General features: G+C 52.4%; 5 protein-coding genes across 5 annotated transcripts; 2 read left to right on the top strand and 3 right to left on the bottom strand.

The window, feature by feature from the left end:
- Nucleotides 1–58: 58 nt before the first annotated feature.
- Nucleotides 59–1,916, top strand: EJ05DRAFT_475353 (peptidyl-prolyl cis-trans isomeras-like protein-like 2). The gene has a single exon (XM_033743778.1). The coding sequence runs from the start codon at nt 112–114 to the stop codon at nt 1,852–1,854; it is 1,743 nt and encodes a 580-aa protein (XP_033601576.1). The 5' UTR covers nt 59–111; the 3' UTR covers nt 1,855–1,916.
- Nucleotides 1,917–2,055: 139 nt separating this feature from the next.
- EJ05DRAFT_509986 (uncharacterized protein) lies at nt 2,056–4,415 on the bottom strand. Its single transcript, XM_033748143.1, has 4 exons — nt 3,919–4,415; nt 3,450–3,873; nt 2,865–3,399; nt 2,056–2,790 (listed from the first exon to the last, which is right to left on the bottom strand). The coding sequence occupies exons 1-4, from the start codon at nt 4,249–4,251 to the stop codon at nt 2,514–2,516; spliced, it is 1,569 nt and encodes a 522-aa protein (XP_033601575.1). The 5' UTR covers nt 4,252–4,415; the 3' UTR covers nt 2,056–2,513.
- A 94-nt stretch (nt 4,416–4,509) lies between these two features.
- EJ05DRAFT_475351 (uncharacterized protein) lies at nt 4,510–7,068 on the bottom strand. Its single transcript, XM_033743777.1, has 3 exons — nt 6,329–7,068; nt 6,105–6,264; nt 4,510–6,051 (listed from the first exon to the last, which is right to left on the bottom strand). Exons 1-3 carry the CDS (start codon nt 6,589–6,591, stop codon nt 4,681–4,683), a joined length of 1,794 nt encoding a protein of 597 aa, XP_033601574.1. The 5' UTR covers nt 6,592–7,068; the 3' UTR covers nt 4,510–4,680.
- A 4,681-nt stretch (nt 7,069–11,749) lies between these two features.
- Nucleotides 11,750–14,938, top strand: EJ05DRAFT_485191 (uncharacterized protein; the record flags this gene model as incomplete). The annotated part of the gene is made up of 1 exon (XM_033745421.1): nt 11,750–14,938. The coding sequence occupies one exon, from the start codon at nt 11,750–11,752 to the stop codon at nt 14,936–14,938; it is 3,189 nt and encodes a 1,062-aa protein (XP_033601573.1).
- Nucleotides 14,939–15,896: 958 nt separating this feature from the next.
- Nucleotides 15,897–18,274, bottom strand: EJ05DRAFT_333479 (uncharacterized protein). Its single transcript, XM_033740865.1, has 2 exons — nt 18,159–18,274; nt 15,897–17,890 (listed from the first exon to the last, which is right to left on the bottom strand). Exons 1-2 carry the CDS (start codon nt 18,170–18,172, stop codon nt 15,988–15,990), a joined length of 1,917 nt encoding a protein of 638 aa, XP_033601572.1. The 5' UTR covers nt 18,173–18,274; the 3' UTR covers nt 15,897–15,987.
- Nucleotides 18,275–20,322: the final 2,048 nt, after the last annotated feature.

Here is a 20,322-nt window from a genome sequence, read left to right as displayed (position 1 = left end):
TGGCTGATATCTTGTCACGCTTAGCTTCTGTGCATGAACCTATACGTAAGTTGTAGCTCGTTCAAATCATCGGATCTGGTTATTACCAGTGTCAAGCATTACACGATCGAGATGGGAAAAGGTACGGACAAGCTATATATCACCCACTCAGAATGGTCCTCTGAAGATGCGTTCAGCGCCTCGAAAGGCTCAAGTGCCTCAAAGGCCAAGATCCCAGGCGCAAACTTCCGCCGCTTACCATTCAATTTCTGCGCCGTCTCCCTACAGCCGTTCAAACAGCCGGTCTGCACATCCGACGGAGTGATATTCGACTGGGAGAACATACTGGAATGGTTAAAGAAGCATGGCACAAACCCTATCAACGGCACGCCCTTGAAGAGTGCCGACCTGATCAAGCTGAACTTCATGAAGAACGACGACGGCGAGTTTGTAGATCCTGTCACGTACCGCGTCTTGACGGATAACAGCCATATTGTGGCCCTCGGAAATACTGGAAATGTATTCACGTGGGATACGATTGATCGGTTGAATATAAAGGCAAAGAACTGGAAGGACTTGGTTAGCGAGGAGGACTTTACGAGGAAGGACCTGATCACGCTGCAGGACCCGCAGAATCTGGGCGCGAGGGACTTGAGCAGCTTCAAATATGTCCAAGAAGGTGTCAGGACGCTGACGGACGCGCAAGAGGCGGAGCGGAGCAGCGGCGTCAACGCAGACGCCCTCGGCAGCTCCGGGAAGATAGTCAAGGCCAAAGAGGCCATCGCGAAGGCAAGAGCGGAACGAGAGAAGAAGGCCGCCAATTCCGGGCCATCAGCGACGCAAGCCACGGCCATGACAAGACCCGGCAGCACAGCAGCAGCACCCGCACACCTCAACCAGATCAAAAAACCAGCATACAACTCCGCCCAACACACCACCGGCAAAGCAGCCGCCTCCTTCACCAGCACCGGCCTCACCCCACACACCTCCAACGAGCGCGCCATCCTCACCGACGAAGAATACATGCTCAAGCCCAAACGCATCAAAACAAAGGGCTACGCCCGCCTGCACACCTCACACGGCCCGCTCACCCTCGAACTCCACCCCGAATTCGCCCCCAAAACCGTCTGGAACTTCGTCCAGCTCGCCAAACGCGGCTACTACAACTCCACCACCTTCCACCGCTCCATCAGAAACTTCATGCTCCAGGGCGGCGACCCCACCGGCACCGGCCGCGGCGGCACAAGCATCTGGAACAAACCCTTCGCCGACGAAACAGACGGCCCGCTCAAGCACGACTCCCGAGGCACCGTCTCCATGGCAAACAAAGGGAAAAACACAAACACAAGCCAGTTCTTCATCACATACCGCCAAACCCCGCATCTCGATCGCAAACACACCATCTTTGCCCGCGTCCTCCCGGATGGCGGCGGGCTGGACGTCCTCTCCCGTATCGAGAGCGTTGCTACAGACGACAAGGATAGACCCGTTGACGATGTCGTCATCGAGCAGGTCGTCGTCTTTGTCGATCCGTTTGAGGAGTTTCTCAAGTCACGTGCGGAGAAGGAGAGTAGGGAGGCGGCGGACGAGGAGGTGCGGAGGCAGGGCGGGACGGAGGATGATCGGACGACGTGGACGGGGAAGAGGATTAGACGGGATGGCGTGGTGGGTGGGGATACGGATGGTGCTGTGGCGGGTGTGGGGAAGTATCTCAAGGCTGCGATTGAGGAGGAGAAGGGGAGGGAGAAGGGGAAGAACGACGTTGTTGTGGGTGGTTGGGGCGAAGGGGATGATCGAGAACTGCAACAGCAGCAGCCTGTGCGGAAGAAGGTCAAGAAGAGTGCGGGCGGGTTTGGGAATTTTGATTGTTGGTAGTAGTGTCTCCCGTTCAGTTGTAGTAGTAATGCATATCCATGATACCCCCTTGGCTCCCTGCTTCTGCTTCATTCTCACTCAACACAATTGAACTCAGTCACATCATTCACCTCTCCCAGCATAACATAGACGATACACAGGAAGACAACATATCACTATTAACTTATTGACCGTACTTGTTAATCATCATACCTAGGTACTAGCGACAATCCTGGATACATCATAACTCCATATCCCATAGCCCACATCCAACCACGTATCCTAGACGACAATGCATACATATAATACACATACATATACTTCTTCAATATCTTCTATCTTCTATCTTCTATCTCCATTAAGCACCACCTCCAAAACTCTGATGCCGGTATATACTAGTAGTAAGTAGTAGTATGCCTAGGTGTGTGCTCTCTTAAATTTTCATAAGACGTTAAATGTATCCACCGTAAACCACAAAAAAAGGAAGCCCATGCTTGAGGATATATACCCAACCCTAACAAACATCCCATGAACGAGCTTTCCAGTTTACTTCCCTCTTCTTTCTATAGTATATTATGCTATACCATACGTACCTTGCCAGCGGACCAGCGAGCCAGCAGACCAGCGAGCCAGCAGACCAGCGAGCCAGCAGACCAGCGAGCCAGACCAGCACGTCCATCTCAAGACTCCAACACGACCGTCGACGCCTTCCTCGGCCGTACGGTCGCCGCCATACTGGTACCCAGAGCAAACGTCAAGATATCCTTGAACCGCGCCCTGCGATGCAACTGGACCGCCATCTGGACCCAGGCACTAACGGCAATGATGAGCATAATAACGACACAAAGGCCCGCGACAGCGACGAAAAACTGCCAGAGCCGGGGATTGCTATCGTCGCCCGAGATCTCAGTGATATTCATGCCGTAGATGGAGGAGATAAGCGAGATGGGGGCGAAGCTGTAGAATCTGTCAGTATTCGGCACGAGTCAGCAACGTGTAGCTGTGACAAATGAAACAAAAGAAACGCGTACAAGAAGGCAAATGCGTTGGCCAGCGCGGAAATGCGGGCGTTTGTGCGGCGGTGGTGCGTGTCGTTGTACTTCTCGCGGGCTTGCCAGAGCATCTCGGACGACTTCAATGCGTAATTGAAGTCCTCGCGGAGGCGTTCTTTGGTGTCCTGTTCAAAGGGGGTCGAGCTCGCCTTCCAGCCTAGACTGCCGCCGCGCTCGACGCTTTCCAAGGACCTGCGAATCTCCTCGGTGAGGTTGACGGGATAGAGTTCGGAAACGCCCTCGACTTTCGCATCCTCCTGGCGGAAGGTGTACATCAGCTGGTTGAAGGTGTAGCAGTTGAGCTTGAACAGCGGAGAGAAGGCGACAAAAGGTGACAAGGCAGCTTCAGCAAGATTGGAGCTCGCGAGCATCTCGATGTAGAGTTCGCGAAAGGTTTTGGGGCCCGGCTTCTGTGGAGTGGGAATGTTGCTGAAGTCCGGTGTGAACGTGGGTGGTGTCAGGAAGCTGTGGCTGGACAACATCACCTTCGAATGTGAGCTGATGAACACGACGCCTAGTACGCATGAGCTTGTGCCGGTTTTACGTTCGTAAGACAAAACTGACCTGTCCAGAAATCGGGCGATGCACGTGATACGTAGATGGAAGCTTTGAATGTCTTTGTATCAGTCGGCGTCTCCCCCGAGGGATCACTGATTCTGAAATTCAGTGTGATGAAGGGCGTCCGATTTCGTGTGGCAATAGACAACATGTGCTTGCTGCCTCTGATATGCCACTGGAAGAAGCGAGGATCGAGCTGTAGAGCGCTACCGAAAGACTCCATGATACTGCTTGATATGTAGCCAGATTGCTCGACGACATATATACGAGACTTGCATCCAAATGGCTTCACTTCACGCATGAATTCTGCCAGTTCTATGTCGTCATGCATTTCTTCGTAGTGCTGAGCTGTGTTGTCGTTCTTGATGTCCATGACAGAGATCTTCAGGTTCAAGTCTTCGAAATCGACCGACAAGTAGTCGTCAAGGTCCTACAACTTCAGTAAAGATTAGATCAGGGGCAGTACTTAATATACCTGGAGATTGGTCCATCCAGCTTCAAGGCATTTGTGGACGTATTCATGATAGGGTCCCCTGCCGTCTTGCTCCCATTCCTCCCATTGCTGAAGTGGGCCGAGCGTGGCCTTGCGATGCTTTTGAGCAAGTCTCGTCAAGCCGTGAGTATGTGTATGATGGAAGACGTGAGAATTGTGTGCATATGTAGGCCGCTGTTGGAGGTCGTCTGAATCAGGGCTGTGTCGAATACCTTGGCCGGCTCCAAGAGCTCGATTCTCTTGGACTCTTATTGACATGGGATAATCCGGAGTGGGAGACAAGGGTGTCTGGCGTTTGTCAGATTCGCCGTCCATGTCAGCGGATGAATCTCAGAGATATGAAAAGATTGGAGTTGAGAAGCCAGGATGCCTCAACAGAAACGTCGAGGCCATGATCCTCGATCGGATCAAGCGGAATGAGACGCGTCGTCAAGTTGCTCTTCCCGTTGGTTGATGGATGTTTGATGCACGGAAGCAGGCGCCGTTGGATTCGGGGAAGGTCTTACGGAGTGTTCCCCGCCTACTAGGTACCTAGAAAAGCTTCACATCACGTCACAGTCAGCATCAATCAGACCAGGCTTGTCCACGACGTCTTTTGTACTTTGAAACACGTGCACGCTTCTAGCGTCCATTCAGGAATACGCATCAACTTTTCCTGTCGTAATAATCGTCCTACGTAATTGGTATCATCACCACACATACATTTCCCATATGTAACCTTTCCAATAAAAAATCCCACCACATCTAGAACAACCACGAAACAAATGTCCTGTAGAACCAGTTGCCTCCCTTGATCTTCTCACCCATAGCAGCCTTCCTGGCCAGAAACTCCTCCTCCTCGCGATCGATCTCAGCCTTGCCTGAGTAGAAGTCTGCCTCGAGTGGCGCAATGCCCTTCGTCTTGTAGTAGAGCTTGTATCCGAAAATCATGATCAGGTACAGCGGAATGCCTAGGTATCCAGTGATGAAGTTCTTGTAGTCGAAGTTACCGTAGCCGGTAGCGTTGGTTGCGGTCTTGGGGTTGCGAATGAAAACGTCAAAATTCTTCGTCACTGCGATCAGGCAGCAGAAGAAGAGCGCAATGTATGTGCCCCAGATGCCACCGGGAGATGTGTAAGGCATAGCACTGTCAGGAATACCTTGAGCTTTTCGGGCGCGCACGAAGAAGATGTGTGTGACGAGTATGCTGATCCATGTCAACAGGCCGAAGATGGTGACGAGATTGACAAAGTAGCCAAAGACAACGCGAGCATCATCAGCGACGTTCAAGTATGCAAGCAGACAGAAGAGCGAGGACAAGCCAAGCGCGTAGATGGGCACACCACGCTTGTCTGTCTTGGCCAGGATTCGAGGAGCCTTGCCTTGCGAAGCCAAACCGTAAATCGTACGTGACGCAATGTAGAGATCCGAGTTGGCAGCGGAGAAAACGAAGATGAGAATGCAGGCGTTGAGGATGCCAGGTAGATGTGGGATCTCTGCGAGACGAATGGCGACAACGAAGGGCGAGGCAGAGGCACTGGACTTGTTGGCGCCTCCATTGGTACCCTTGTTGGCGAAGATCAGTTCGGGGGAGTTGTAGGGCACGTTCATGCCCAAGAGAAGAACAGAAAGAACGTAGAAGAAGAGAATACGATAGAAGGTCAGTTTAATGGCGCGTGGCACGGTCTTGCGAGGGTTCTGGGCTTCGCCGACAGTCACACCGACTAGTTCAGTTCCGAGATAGGCGAAGACAGCCGTGACCATTGAAGCCCAGAAGGCAAGGAAGCGACCAGTATCTCCCGTGATGTGGTTGGCGCCGATCGTGAGCTCCTTGAAAGCACCAGGGTTGCGCCAATAACGGAAACCTTTGCGATCTTTGTCTGGGCCACCGCCAAGCATGAGGATGAAGGAGAGCAGAATCAGACCAACAATGACGACGACTTTGATACTGCTTAGCCAGAACTCAAATTCACCGAAGAACTTGATGCCGAAGTAATTGATGCATAAGATTGCCACCAAGAAGACAGTGATGAAGACACCAGGATTTACTCTTTCAGGTGGACACCAGAATTGGATTACCAGAGCAGCAGCGGTCAGCTGGTTGGGCGTGACGATGATATATTTGAACCAATAGGTCTGCGCACAATGATTAGCTCACATTCTGCCTGGAGTGAGAATTGGAAACTCACGTAGCCAAGAGCGAAACCAAGAGCCGGATCGACGAAACGAGTAGCGTAGCCAGAGAAACCAGAACCGAGAGGAAGCCACGCAGCCATCTCACCGAGACCAGCCATGACAATGAAGACGAGAAGACCGACCATGGAGTAGGAGATGAGGATTGAGCCAGGTCTGTAGATATGGTCAGCTCATTCCGTATTTACACACAAAACTGTGTCGCATCAGATAGACTCACCCAGCTTTCGCGAGAGCAGCACCAGTACCGATAATCAAGCCAGTGCCGATAGCACCACCAATGGCAATCATAGTGATATGCCTGGCCTTGAGGCCACGGTGAAGCTTTGTGCCCTCCTTATTTGAGATTTCTTGCTGGCCATCAGCCAGCACGATGGTCTCATTTTGAGGATAGTCTTGTTCAGACTTTCCGAATTCCTGAGCGCGCTGCGGACTCTCGTCGGAGGCCGTATCACTGTGGTTCTTCCTGTTCCAGATGGCCATGGTGTGGAATCAAGTGGCAGAAAGATGTAAGGTTATTCCTGTACAAGCAGCGAGCTGCAAGGCTTAAATGAGAGACACAGCTGAGGGCCTGTGTGAAAAGGTGTGAGTTATGAGCAGCTGCTGTGGACAAGCAGATACTAGCGCGGTGCGTGGTGGAGAGAGAGAGACTATTCACAGCCCGGAACGTCAAGCGCAGTCAGGCGAGGCGTGCGTGGGCGGTGGGGTAGTGGATGGGTAGCTCGTCGCTAACAGCGGAGGTGCGGAGAGACGGAGGGAGGGAAGGGATATCAAGGTCGAGACAGCTCGCCGGCGTCTACCACACTATATCAATATAGTAGCGCAACTGGCACGATGAAGTGGGATGACCAGACGAGAGGAGACGAGACCAGGTGTCGAAACGACGACTGGAATACGAAAGATTCGACGTGGACACGGGCGGATGAGGGCCGGTGAGAGCTTTATAGCGCAGTCTCAATCTGATTGCTCTGACCTCCCCAAGAGGGCATGGGGCACACGGCTACATATTGGCACAGACCGGCCAGCGATAGCAACTACAAGTACAACCACAACTCATGGGTGCAACCTTGAGCAAAGCCTTGAGCTTGGCCCGCGCAAAGGCAGCAATGAGAGCCGTCCAAAGTTCATATCTTCCATTGTGGCGGCGGAAAAGCCCTGGGAGGCGAGAACTAGCAGCTTCTTGGCGGGCGTAGCAGGGCATGGCAGACCTCCACAGAGGCGGAACATGCGGCGATGCACAAGCAACAAGAAGAATTCCGCGATAAGACTCGAGCAATATGGCGTGCACAGCCCATGAATGACCATACCCATGGCTACCCACTAATAATTACATGCTGTATATGTGTACAAATGCGCTCTACCGGCCAAACAAAGGTCCAAGTGGGAGGGGGGCCTACCTAGCTAGACTCGGCCGTCGTGACGGTGAGCCTGAACGACGACTAGGCGATGGATAGATATCAGCAATGATTTGACACACACACACACATAGCAGCCTTTCACACAGGTCGTACATAGGCATGATATAGCTGGTACCGACTGGGTCTTTGCGTATCGCGTCTTTCCATTCTTCTCTTTCTTCCCTCCTCTCGCTATCATCACGTCTTCTTGGTCAAGTGAACACACATGCGACCAAAGTCGAGAGCGTGACAGGCCCAGAATTCCAGAAAGCCACTAGAACAAGGGTAAGTCTGCACCTGAGAACTCCCAAGGCCCCCAAGCCCAAAGATGCAGGGAAGAGGAAACAGGGAAGAAAGCCGTCGGTTATCATTCCAGCATGTTTTGACACGACACAAGCAGCCAATCAATGCGACTGAGCGCGTCTCGTCGTCGCTGTCTTACTGATAGCGGGGTAATTAGCGGCCCGCTTTCGAAGGAATTGAATCTTTAGCTTGACACGCACTTGTTGACTCCCTTGCATCTCTTTATTTACTAATAATACTCCTACTGTACTAGTAATACCCTACCTAGGTAGTTCGTCCTCTCCGGGCTCTCCGTGCAAACGGCCCGCTACTAACCGTCGGCCTGGCCTGGTCTGGCCTGGCTGAAAGAGAGCTACTTTCATTTTCTACATTTCCACATTGCTCGCATTGCTCACGCCGAGGCAGTTCAGTAGCCATGAACAATGTTAGATTATATATCTTGTTACTAGCTTACCGACCATGTCTTTGCAATTGTGCCCCGTGGTACAGCTTACGCTACTGTGAGATACACAGTGACACGCACACATACCAGAATAGGTTAGTATTCTTGGGGAGAAAGAGAGAGACTGAGAGTTGAGCCTACAACATTCCCAAGCAAGACTGAATCGGTACGATGCACGCGTTAGAACATCGTACACGTTATCACGGGCTGGTAGTCATCTAAGCCGTTGTCCATCAAATTCCAGAGGGTATTATTGGCGACTGGAAGCAACAAACAAGTTGCAGATTGGGCATAAGCTCTTCAGGGCTTCAAAGCACTGGAACAAAGATAACATCTTCCGTTCCGTCGTGCTGCTGCTCTCGATACTGAGAACAATGGCGCTTTCTGGCGCTTCTCGTTGCTAGAGATACAGAAGGTCGAACGTCCGCCTCCGTCAACGTCCTAGTAATAGATACCCAGTAGCTTCCTCACTAAGCAAGAGTGGGTATCCCTCGTACCCTCCCGCATCTCCCTAGTAGTGAGCACTTCCTGTCGGTGGCATGGGAGGAATAAGGCAATTGATTTGGGATATATTAGCTCCTTAAAAATCTCCTGCGGGGGGTTAGGGGTACGGAAACTGCATCAGACAGGAGACCGTGGTAGGTGAAGGGAAGGAGGAACTCCACGGTAAACAGAGTCCTCATCTACGTGGATCCCTCCTTTCCAGATCAGTAAGTCGCCTTGAAAATGTTCCCATCTTCAGCCAGTGGCTTGAGATTGTTGTAGCTCCTTAGGCCGTACCCTTTTCTTTGGCTTTTTGAATGCGATCGTTCTCGTTTCCAACCTTTGTTATGCAGGAGCTTGACTCAAGTTAGCTTTATTGCACGGCAAGATAATAGCAATGACATGCCTCTTTGCCAGGACTTTTGCTAATTGGGGAGGGAGGCGTGTGCTTTGGTTCGCTATTCTTATATAGTGTGAGTCTGACGGCGAAGGCGTGTGGTACTATAAGGAGATAGTCGTGGGCGTGTTTTCTCTTTTATTAACGATCAGTCGCAGTCCACAACCGGTGGGTATAACTACTCACCTTCGCATTCTGGCATCAAGCATTGCCGCCCACTTTTCCAGGTGTTTCGTTTTGCTTGACACGAGGCCATATCGAATGGATGAAAGGGGATTGCGAGTGGATTTATATTGCCGCCGAGGTTGGCGGTGAAATGCGCTAGAGTTTGAGCGAAATATGGCGGCGGCAATGAGTCCTATCCTTATCATTTGGCGATCGCAGCATCACAGTGTATCCCATATCCACTCACTTCTGAGACTAGCCGGTCCATAGCAGATGACAGGAAAGGAACTTAAGCGGGCTGTTGGTGAGGAGGGTTTGCGGATTGCAACGTACCGCGGGCGCGGAGCGGGCGCTAACTAAGATCCATGAGGAAACGCGTCAATTCAATCCAGCGCCGAACGTGCCCACGTCCTAGGCGAAACACATTGTCTAGATACTATTATATGCAACTTGTATCATGCACTCTGAGGCAGTCTGAGACTGGCCAAGATAGAAGTCACAAGAGTTCAAATTCATGGAAGGATGAGTGGAAACTGCCACAGGAGAAGCTGAAGGAACGCAGACAGGACGGCAAAGTCTGTAGCACATGGATCCATCTGGATGAACATAGTACAATACAAGGCTGGTTGACTATATCTCACCGGAGGAAACCAGATACCTAATCCTTGTCACAGGTATGATATATCTCTTCCAGCAATGATGCTTAATGGTGTGCATTTGATAATCCTTTCACCATACACCACGTCTCATAGGTACTGCATCGTGCACACACCAGCTAATAATAGTCCACTTAAGCCCTACATGTTTGAGCATGATCAGCTACATACGCTCTGTAGTCGACACGATGATGCTCATACATCTTCCAGGCAACACTGGGTACAGATCAACGTGCAAATACCACATCTCCCACTCCATATCGCCGTAAGCAAAGATTCTGACCTAAAATCGCCGTACACTTTCCTCATCATATGAGCCAACTGTGTATCAACACCGTAATATATCTTCTCGAGTTGCCTTCCGATACCCATCTCTGCCTGCGCTGCTTAGATCTCGTATCCCACTTCGTCCAAAGCTTCTGTGATACGGTCGACCTCCTCCTCCGTACAATCAGTGAATCCATTCAGGCCAGCAAGCAACGTTGCTGTGTATCTCATTGGACTCAGTTTGGCGAGATAAGCCATCCTCGCTTGTGCCGTGGCCTTAGCACTTCGCGGAGTGGGTGTGCGTCTCTCGCGTAAGCCCATACTTGGTGGTGTTTTAGGTTCAGACAACGGATCATATTCCTCATCCTCATCATCGAAGCTGCTGGTGGTTCTTGATACGGCTGCACGACGACGTCGTTTCTGAGGTGTTGTTGGCTCTAGAGGAAGCGAATCGCGAGTGCTCATGCTAGCGTCTGTGGTGGATGAGGCATCAGAACGACGCCCACGTCCTCGGGACTTGTTGGTTGAGGTAGCAAGTCCTTGGCGTCTTGTGCTGATGCGCTGCTCGTGATATCGCACATCTCCAGAAGCTGTACGTCGCTTCTTACTTGGGCTGGAGTGTACATTTGCATCTTCGTCTGATGAAAGTTCGACGACTACCTTTGTGTCGTCGGTGGCTAACTCAACAGGTATCATAGGAGGAAGCGCCGCTCCCGAATGCGAGAACCCTGCTCTGGATTTGACCGTCTCGTCAGACTTCGCCTGAAGGACGAATTTATCCTCGGCCTTTTCTGCGGCTGCGATTGGCGAGGATTCCGGTCTCTCAAGTGCATCGACTCCATTGCGTGCTCTGCTAGAAGTAGCCCCAATGGCATTGTTCGCAGGAAAACCTGCTGTTTGGCTCGCCGTTGGATTCATCACCAAAATATCACAACACGGTATTGCGGTTGAGCTTCTAGTGTAAAGATTGCGATGGCTGAATTGCCCAGATGGAACAAGATCCGGATGTTGGGAGTTTTTGTATTCGAGCTCGCAAATGTTCCATCGTCACTCGATTATACACCGCTTGTCCTAGTGAATTGCACGGAAGTTTCAACAATTGGCTAGCGTATGTCATCAAGTTGAGTGGTAGCAGAGCGGAAGTGAATCGAGATCGCTCACAGCGATGAGTGATCTGCGACCCTTTCCGAGATCCATTACATCTGAAGTCGAATTCACTTGATGATCTCCACTACGAAGCTACAAGTCTAGTCAGAGGACTTGCGTTTCAGACCAGGACGCATTGAGAAGGAGTAGAGTAACTCAGTGTATCTTCTTTAGGTAGTTACTACTTTGGACGCCATGTATCTGCTTATGTCTCTCGTCAACAGCAGCCGTTTTTCCTTCTCTCTTCAACAGACTTTTTCTTGTCACTTTACCCATCAGGGTTACGTTTGTTCCTCATGCTCACCGCATAGTTTCTGTCTCAATTGGATACTGTATCAATTAGATCAAGTCCTTTCGTACTCAACGCTTTTTACCATCAGAGGAGATGCTTGCGAGCTTTCCCGAGAACGCCAATCGTCTTCGCAGGTCGAAGTCGGTATCGACGGTAAACCCCAACCAGCGTTCTAATATTCCAGATCATGTCAACCCCTGGGTAGCACAGCAGCAAGCTCTTCTCGCCGCTACCACTGCGTACGAACGAGCCCACGCAGGCGTCACACCAACTAGGCTGACGACTACAACCGCAAGCACTGCTCTGCCACGTACGATGAGCAACATAAGCCGAAGATCAGAAGGGAGTCATCTTGCTAAACGGGGATCAACACTTCGGTACTCTCTTGAAGAACATCCAAGAGCCCATCTTGCTCGACGTAATACTGTTCAAAGTTCAACAAGCAACGGCAACCTAATGTCCGGAGGGCTTCCGCCACAGATAATGAGCCACGTACCATCAGCCAGTGGGCCAAACTTGCGAGGCAAGATGAGTCTGACATCGCTAGCGACGCCGACTCGGAGCATCGCTTCAGAACCTGTACGGACAGGCCTGCGGAAAGCACGATCAATGTTTTATGCCAGCAGTCGTCAGACCACGGACAACAATGAAGACACATGCTCCATGACCCTCATCGATCCGACCCTGGCCAACGATACTCCGCAGAAGCTGACAGCCTTACCACCATTTCCATCTCACAGTGTGATCCCAGTCCAAAGTAGACCATACTCGGCGACACAACGGTATCAGCTTGATGGCGCGAGGTCTGCAGGACGAGATCGCTCATCCGGAATCTTCACTCCATTCAAGAAACTTCAGAGCATTAGTTCTCGAAAGTCGTCGCGTACAGAAGCTGGCAGTGTGTCCTTTAATAGTGTCAGATCAACTGCGACGACTCCTGGACAGGAGATAGTCCAATCGCAGCCTCTACAGCACAAAAAGTCGAGATCACTCTCGGGCAATTTCAAGGACAAGATCATGAAGGTATTCCGAAGAACGCCGACCATCACTCAGCAAGAAATGCCGGCTCAACAAGTCGGTGCTTCGCGAAACTACTACTACAACTCGAAGACGACCGACGATACATCCAATGTTCTTGGTGACGGGAGTAGGAGCAGTAGATCTAGTCTGCATCCTAGTCGGCCTGGAACTCCGCCTGTGCCTAGAGATCCATCATTCCCGCATCTAGCAATGCGGCAGGGAAGTGGTAGCAGCGAAGGTACATCCTCGTCACGATCAAAGTCGAGAGTGACGAGCTGGACCGATTCAACGGCCGGGCATGCGGCATTGAATGATCCTAAGCGATTATCGATCATACATGAAGTGAGTCGACCTAGCATTGCGATGCCAGTGCCAACTCGGCCGACGACACTGCTTGCAAGGAGTGTACTCGAAAGTGAGCTAGAAGACGATTCGTCGTCTTATAAGCGACCATATCCAGTCGAGCCGCGGCGCGTATACTCTGCATTGATGAAAGAAATGGCTCGCAAAGAGATTGAAGTGCTTGAAGTGTCGAAGCTTGAATTCGATAAAGATGGCAATCCTGTGACGTCTGCTTTGGACTCTCTTCCATCGCAGCAACACCGCAGATCCATGGAATCCGGCAGGAACGAAGCAAACAGGATGACGATCAGAACCGTGAGTCCAGATGAACCTGTGTCACTCAGCCGGGCTTCGAGCGTCCGAGGTAGAATAAGTGTCCCGCCGTTCGATCTCACCGACGTGAGAGAGGAATCTTCAGGAGATGAGTTCCCGACAAAACCAGCAGATGGTTGCTCTCTGTATGCACAGTCGCATCGGAATTCTTCATCGGTCGGTCGACTGCAACGAAGCCAGCGTGCGAATCCTCCGAGTGCTGAGCAACGAGCCGCTCGTGCAGAAAGAGCCAGCCATCGTTGGAAGTCACCCTTGGACGATGGACATCGCAGCCTGGAACGAGCCAGTAATGAGAAGGTTTTGATGGCTTCATCCAATTCTTTTTTAGACCGTGGTCAGGAACCGACCGAAGACTGCAGGGCGGTTTCTATTGACGGAGATGGGGATGATTTCGGGACTCCCAAAGCTACTCACGTTACCTATGACGATTCCATAGCTGATGGGATTGTGTTACCGAAGAGCAGGACTCCGGCCCGTTGTGTTTCTCCGAGCATATATTCACAGCATACTAACTCGCAACACTCCTTCGTAAACATGGACAGCGTCACAAACCTACCATATGCAGTGCCCAAGGAAGGTGCTGGGAGTGCAGTCATAATTACGAGCCATCCTGTCTCATGCTGGACCATTGGGACACCAACACCAACGGGGAAACGGGTTAGCCATTCTGCGAGGTCGAGCAGAGACTGGAAAGCCTGGCTTTCGAAGGAAGTTGCTGAGCTTGAGCAGTTAGCCAGTGCAGAGCTTGCAATCAATGAACTAGATCTGAAACAGCAAGGTCACCGCCGTGAACGCACGCAAATATCTGAGGACGACGAGCAATCAGTGACCAGCGTTGCTCCCAGCTGCATGCCGAGACTGGCTCGACCCAGGCTGGAGAGCAGGCCAGGTAGTCGCATAAGTAGTCGTATGAATGACCGGTTCCCTATGATCGAGACTAGCAGACGAGGAAGTAGCCAGAGCGTTGCAACGCTTCGCAGCGTCCGAAAGAAGTCACCCAGTGCCGTCACGCCGGAGTCCATCAGTGCCTCGACCACAGAGTTGACCAAGGAAAATGCGCCTGTCAAGCGTTCTGTCAGTCCATTTCCTCGCATCTCTCGCCTGGCGGCAAGGAGTCCTCGCAGTGTTGGGGGCTGTATGTCGTCGGGCCATGATACCCAGTCTGCGACGGCAATCCCCAATACACCAGTCACACCCGCCACGCCCTCACCGGCACGAGCTCGCAAGCTTGGGCGACGTATTTCCAAGGCCAAGTCAGCCTTGGAAATGCACGCACAGTATAGCAGTCCCGACCTGTTGCGCAATAAGATGATCCGCAAGCAGGCGGGATGCAGTCCACAGTTTGAAGGGGATACGCTCCGTATGATAATCGAAGGGCCGTACCAGCATGCCAAGACACCTTCGCCGTTGAAGAGAGTCGAGAACAGCCCGATGGTCAGCAAGTTTAGCGAGATTGGCCTTGACGACACGGCAAGCGTCAGGAGTCATGGCAGCTCTGCGACGCCAGGACACCGTCTGGCGGATATGTTTCTGAGACAGCGGAAGAGTGGGGAGGTGATTGACGATGACAGCGTGGCGTTTCTTTGATGATGATGGGGGTGATGGGGATGATGGGGGAGTCAAATATTAGGTATGAATGGATAGCGGTGTGTATCTCAGCATGTATCCTTATCAGGGGCAGGGGGACCGGGAGGGGCTGAAGATGGGGTAATCAGGGGCAGAAGGTTGGAGGATGTAATGTTGTGGGTCGTGTGGGTTAATCCGGGCATGTTAGGCACAGTCTGCTATTCGGCATGTTCTTTTTCCCTTTGTTGTTCAATGGTTCAATGGTTCGATGGTCAGAGATGGATAAGAGAGTGTGGTGGTGGTGGTGGTGGTGATGGTAGTGATGGGGTTGTCTTTAGTTCCAAGTCCTATGTATTTTCGTCGTCATCGTTAATGCTGCTCTCTCTCTCTCTCTCTCTCTCTCTCTCTCTCTTTCGCTGTTGCTGAGCTGTTTCATTGAGTGTGGCGATGTAGCCTGAACAAGTGTAATCCTTTGACGAGTCGGGATGGCATTATATGTATATATATATCGATATGGAATATACAGGAATACAAGATTAAGATCAACACCAACACCATCACCAACATCATCGTCGTCGTTACAAGATGTAGATCCATACGATATATGAAAACGAAAAACGAAGACGAAGAAATCAACCAAGACAATTCCAAAATAAATAAATAGTGGGATTGTTTTTCTGTTTCTGGAGCTTTGCCGAATAAAGATTAAAAAAAAAGGTGGGGGGGGGTGGATTGGGGGTATCATACAGAATATATATAGATAATATGCTATGCGTTTCTTCGAAAGCTTTGCTTGCTTTGCCTTGCTTTGCCTTTGCTGCCGCTGCCGCCGCCTCTCCAAAAAACATACACACACACACGTACACACGTACACATACACACTACACATGTAGACAAAAAACCCCCTGTTCCCAAGAAACCAGCCAAATGGGCATCATCATCAAATCTTATTCCCAATTCTCATTCACTTTCTCGTCGTGCACCTTCTCGTGCTTCTGTCTCTTCTTCTGTTCCATATTCTGCTTGTTCTTAGTCTTCTTCGTCTTGGTCACCATCTCCGCCTCGACCGCTCAAAACATATCCTCATCCCCAGCACCGGAGCGGCCAGGACTGACGACACGCGACGCTGCATGCCCGGCATTGCCATTCCCGCTACTACCATCCTCATGCCCAAAGCCAAAGCCGTACGCCACCGCCTCTTCAAGCGGCGTCTCCCACACGTCCGGACTGCCCACGTTCGTGCTATGCGCCGACGAGTTCTGGCTCACGCTCACACTGCCAGCCTTGGTAGAGTTGGTGGTTGGCGGCGTGCGCTTGCGAGCAGGCGCGGATTTCATGACTAGGCCTTCGGACTCGTGTGTGGTGTGCGTTTGGGCCGATGCGCGGTGGAGTTTTGCGAGCGCGTCATTGTCGTTGTCGTCGTCGTCGTCGTCATCATTGTCGTCATCGTCAGCATCGGCGTTGGCCTCCTCCTCCTCCTCCTCCTCCTCCTCCTCCGCTCCCTCCTCGTCGTCGGCCCGGGACGATGCGTCTTCGGCCTCGTCTTCCGTGTCAAACTTGCTGAAGCGCGAGATGGCGGTTTCGCGGCGGCGGTCGTTGGGCGCGAAGCCGTCCTGCCACGCGGCCAGGTGGTCGTATCCGAGCGATTGGCCGAGACCCTCGTCTTCATGCCGGAACTCGTCTTCGGCCTCGCGCCGAAAGGATGACGCGTCGGCACTGTGATTTGCCAAGTCCGGGCTGGGAGTCGGATATGTGCCTGCGCCGCCGCCGTTGTTGCGGGACATTTTGAGGGTCAGGGCGCGGAGGTCGGAGACTTCACGGTTTAGTGCGAGGATTTGCTTCTCTAGCACTTTCCGCGCGGAGCGTTCGTGGCGAAGGATGGTGTAGATGGCGTGGAACTGGGTTGCTGGAGAGGGGAAATCCGGGTCGTGGGCGGATGGTTCAGACGGCCGGACTGTGGTGGGCACGTGACCGGCAGTTTTCTCATCATGCTGAGCAGCGGCGGTGCGAGGGGTACGGGAAGGTAGAGGTGTTGAGGCTGCTGTAGGGGGAAAGGATTTCTGAGCCTGGGCATGGGCAGCAGCCGCGGAGGAGGCTTCACGGACAGAGGACGGGCGAGAGAAGTTCTCGCGGACGGTGGAGCTGCTGCGCTGGCGTGAGGAGCGTTTTTCTTTTGGGGCGTCGGCGATGATGACAGTCTGTGGTTTGCTGCGAGGGGCAGCATACTGTTGGGTTGGCTCGGATCGAGCAGAGACGGATCGCTGAGATCGACTGTCAACAACATTCTCAGACGAATGTGCCGGTGCTGCGGTCGGGGTGGCCTCGGCCAGATCTCCAAAGTTAAAGGCCAGGATGTGTGAAGGACCCATGGCTCGTGCTTTCTGCTCAACCGGGTTATCAGCAGCCGCAGCACCCTCGTAGACTTCAATCTCCTTGTCGTCGTCAACAACAGAATCGTCAATGTCTTCTCGCGGGGCGAGGTCACTATAAACGCTGAAGGACCGTGCTCCCACACTTTCTCGCCAATACCGGATCTCAGCACTCCGTCTTCGCATGGGCGCTCTGGATGTCTTATTATTGGGGGCTAGCAATGGCTCGTTGTGGCGACGAGCCAGATCACGCAAAGCGCCTGCACTTTGCGACTTGCGGTGGACACGCAGAGCCTGATTCGGACTCGACAAGGCGATCCCAATCTGCGAGTGCGAGGGACTTTTCAAGGCCTGTTCCTCTGCAGCCGTGACCTTTGTGCCCGATTGACTCCAGACGGCAGCTAGCGCTGAGACTTCGGCAGAGTTTGTCACCACACTGGGCAAGGTAGCCCTCCGCTTCTTCAGTTCAGGAGTCTTCTCGTCAAACTCGGCGGCTTCGGAGAGTGGGGTTGTCTCATCGGGCGCATTGACGTTCATGGGGAATGGCAGGTGAGAGCGCTGAGGAGTGAGGATCAGGACTTCCTGCACGGGCGCCAGAGCACGAGTTTCAGCCGTGGCTGGTATTGTCTGTGGTTGCTCGAGCGTGGATTGGGAAGGTTGTGCAGTCTGGTACACGTTTGAGGCTTTCTTGGACGCGAGCGCCAAAGCTCCCGGGTCCTGTATCACACATGCCGGTTAGCCAGGTACACACAAACACACACACAAAAGACGGAAAAGAGAGTCTTGTGTGAGCTTACACTTTGAGAATAGCCGTGCCGCGGCGAGGAAGCAATGTCCTTTCTGCTTTCACGTTTCCCTCTGCGGCTGAACATGCGTTTGAAGACATTCTTCAGGCCACTCTGGCGCCTTGCTTTGGCTGGCAGCTGCTCGGCAGGACTATCGGTGGTAGAGCGAACGACACTGGGAGACGGCCTTCTGTGTGATTCGGTGATATCAGACAGTGTATGCCTATGGGTCTCGGCGAAGGAGGGTAGCTCTGGCGCAGCAGGGTTGGGCTGAGGATCTCGAGCTTGCATGCCAGCATCAGGTACATGCGTACGCCCCCCTTCAAAATCCGACTGACTGTATATACCCAGGGCGTCTGCATTCTTTGGAGGAAGGGTGGATTCGGGAGGTGCTTGGTGGGCGGACGGCGGATCCAGAAGCGGTTTGGTGGGTTGGAACACATCGTCGTCCTGTTCATTGACGGGCAGTGGACCGCTGATCTTCAGCTTACCACGTCGTATTGCTTCAACCTTCCAGCTCGAGCGTTCCAGACGAGGCTGTGTGGCGGGGGTCGGGACGAGGAGTTCCTGTGTCCGAGACATGGCGGCGGCAGCAGTGGAGGAGCTGGATTTATGTCGAGAAAAGGACGAGTACTACTACCCGCAAAGTTGCAGCTAGGCAATGGCAAGGTAGCGTATGTTGAAGCATTCCATGATCTAGGCAGGTGGTGGCTTGCTCAGAGTGAGAGAGACACAGGGAACGTGTGTACAGGATGCTGTACAACAATTGACGAAAGCGCAGGCGGCAGAAAGTGAAGAGGGTAATCAAGGAGAGTGCAGAAGTGATGGATAGACAGACAAGAGAGTCAAAGCAAGAGGAGAGAAAACAAAGAACAGGCTTCGGACGAAGATGAAGATGATAATATAAAAAGGTCGCAGTGACAGAACGAGAAGCGGGCCTGGAAGCTGGGTGCAGCGTGCAGCAGCAAGACTAAATTATTATGAATGAATGAATGAGTGAATGAATGAGTGTGAGTGAAGCGGGACGGAGCATGGACAGACAAGTCAGATGCAGGTCAGACAAAGGAACCGGGGGGGGGGAGGAGATTCGACATTCCAAGTTTTCCCCAAAGAGCGCGTGCGGCTGATCGCTCTAGACTGGAGGCGGGCCAAGGGAGGGGGAGGGGGGGCCGGGGGTGGAAAGATAAGTGATGATAGTGCAAGAACAACAAATCAAAGTAGAAATTGAATTGCTGTTTCTGGAGGACTAGGAGAGGAATGAGGATAGGTTGGATTGGAAGAATTGGTGTTTTGCCCTTCTTTTGGTGTGGAGCTGCTGGTGCGCTTGAGGGGGGGACTACTGAGGGACTAGGTAGGGGGGGGACCAGGCACTATTTCTACTCCACATTATTGTATAGAGCTGGTTTCTAACGGGACGGGAGGCAAGTAATTAAGTGCAAGTATGGTATGCATGCATTGAGCGACGGCAGCGTTGAGAGCAATAGATGGCAGTATCTACGTATATCAAGCCCACAGGTCTCCAGCGAAAGGCAGTAAGTAATTAGTATGTAGTAGGCAGGTCGTCGTCGACAGGCTGTCACCGTCTCCAAGCTACCCCACCAGTTGTGTCTCAAGTGTCAGTCAGGCAGGGTAATAAAAATAATATATAAATACCAAGCCAGCGCTCCGCTCTATAAATACCTGGATATATATCCTTACCTACCTAATACCCACTCCCAGGACTGCCGTAACAAAAAGAAAAGCCCCGACCAGCTCTACTTAATCCCGTGCTCCATACAGGATTAGTAGCATGGAGCGACGAAAAGAAGTGAGGAGGATGGGCGGAGGAAGGAGAGAAGAAGGAAGAGAGGGAGGGGGATTTGCTGGGGAGGTTTGTTTCAGAGCCAGGGCAAGTACATGGAGTAGTACTACATACCTGCATCTCGGCCCCCCTCCCCTCCCTCCCCCCTTGTCAGTCAGCCAGTCAGCCAGTTAGCGAGGGAGCGAGGAAGCGAGCAAGGCCGCCAATCCACGGCACAGCGACCCTGGACGACGAAGGAAGGTGTGTCAGCAGGAGAGGACGGGAGCCAATCGTGAGGATCTGATGTGGGTTGAGATGGACGGGTGTGTGGTGTGCGTTGTCCAGATGTGTGGAGGTTGAGGATGATGATCAGTGAATGCGTGGATGCGGCACAGTTGCAGGACATCAGATCAGCAGCAGCATCGTCATCATCAGCAGCAGGAACAGGGACGGACGGGCAGTCGAAGAGCG

The sequence above is a fragment of the Pseudovirgaria hyperparasitica genome (assembly GCF_010093815.1).
Source record: "Pseudovirgaria hyperparasitica strain CBS 121739 unplaced genomic scaffold EJ05scaffold_6, whole genome shotgun sequence".
Taxonomy (NCBI): domain Eukaryota; kingdom Fungi; phylum Ascomycota; class Dothideomycetes; order Acrospermales; family Acrospermaceae; genus Pseudovirgaria; species Pseudovirgaria hyperparasitica.
The sequence above is the reverse complement of the archived record's forward strand: the minus strand, read 5'-3'. Positions and strand labels throughout refer to the sequence as shown.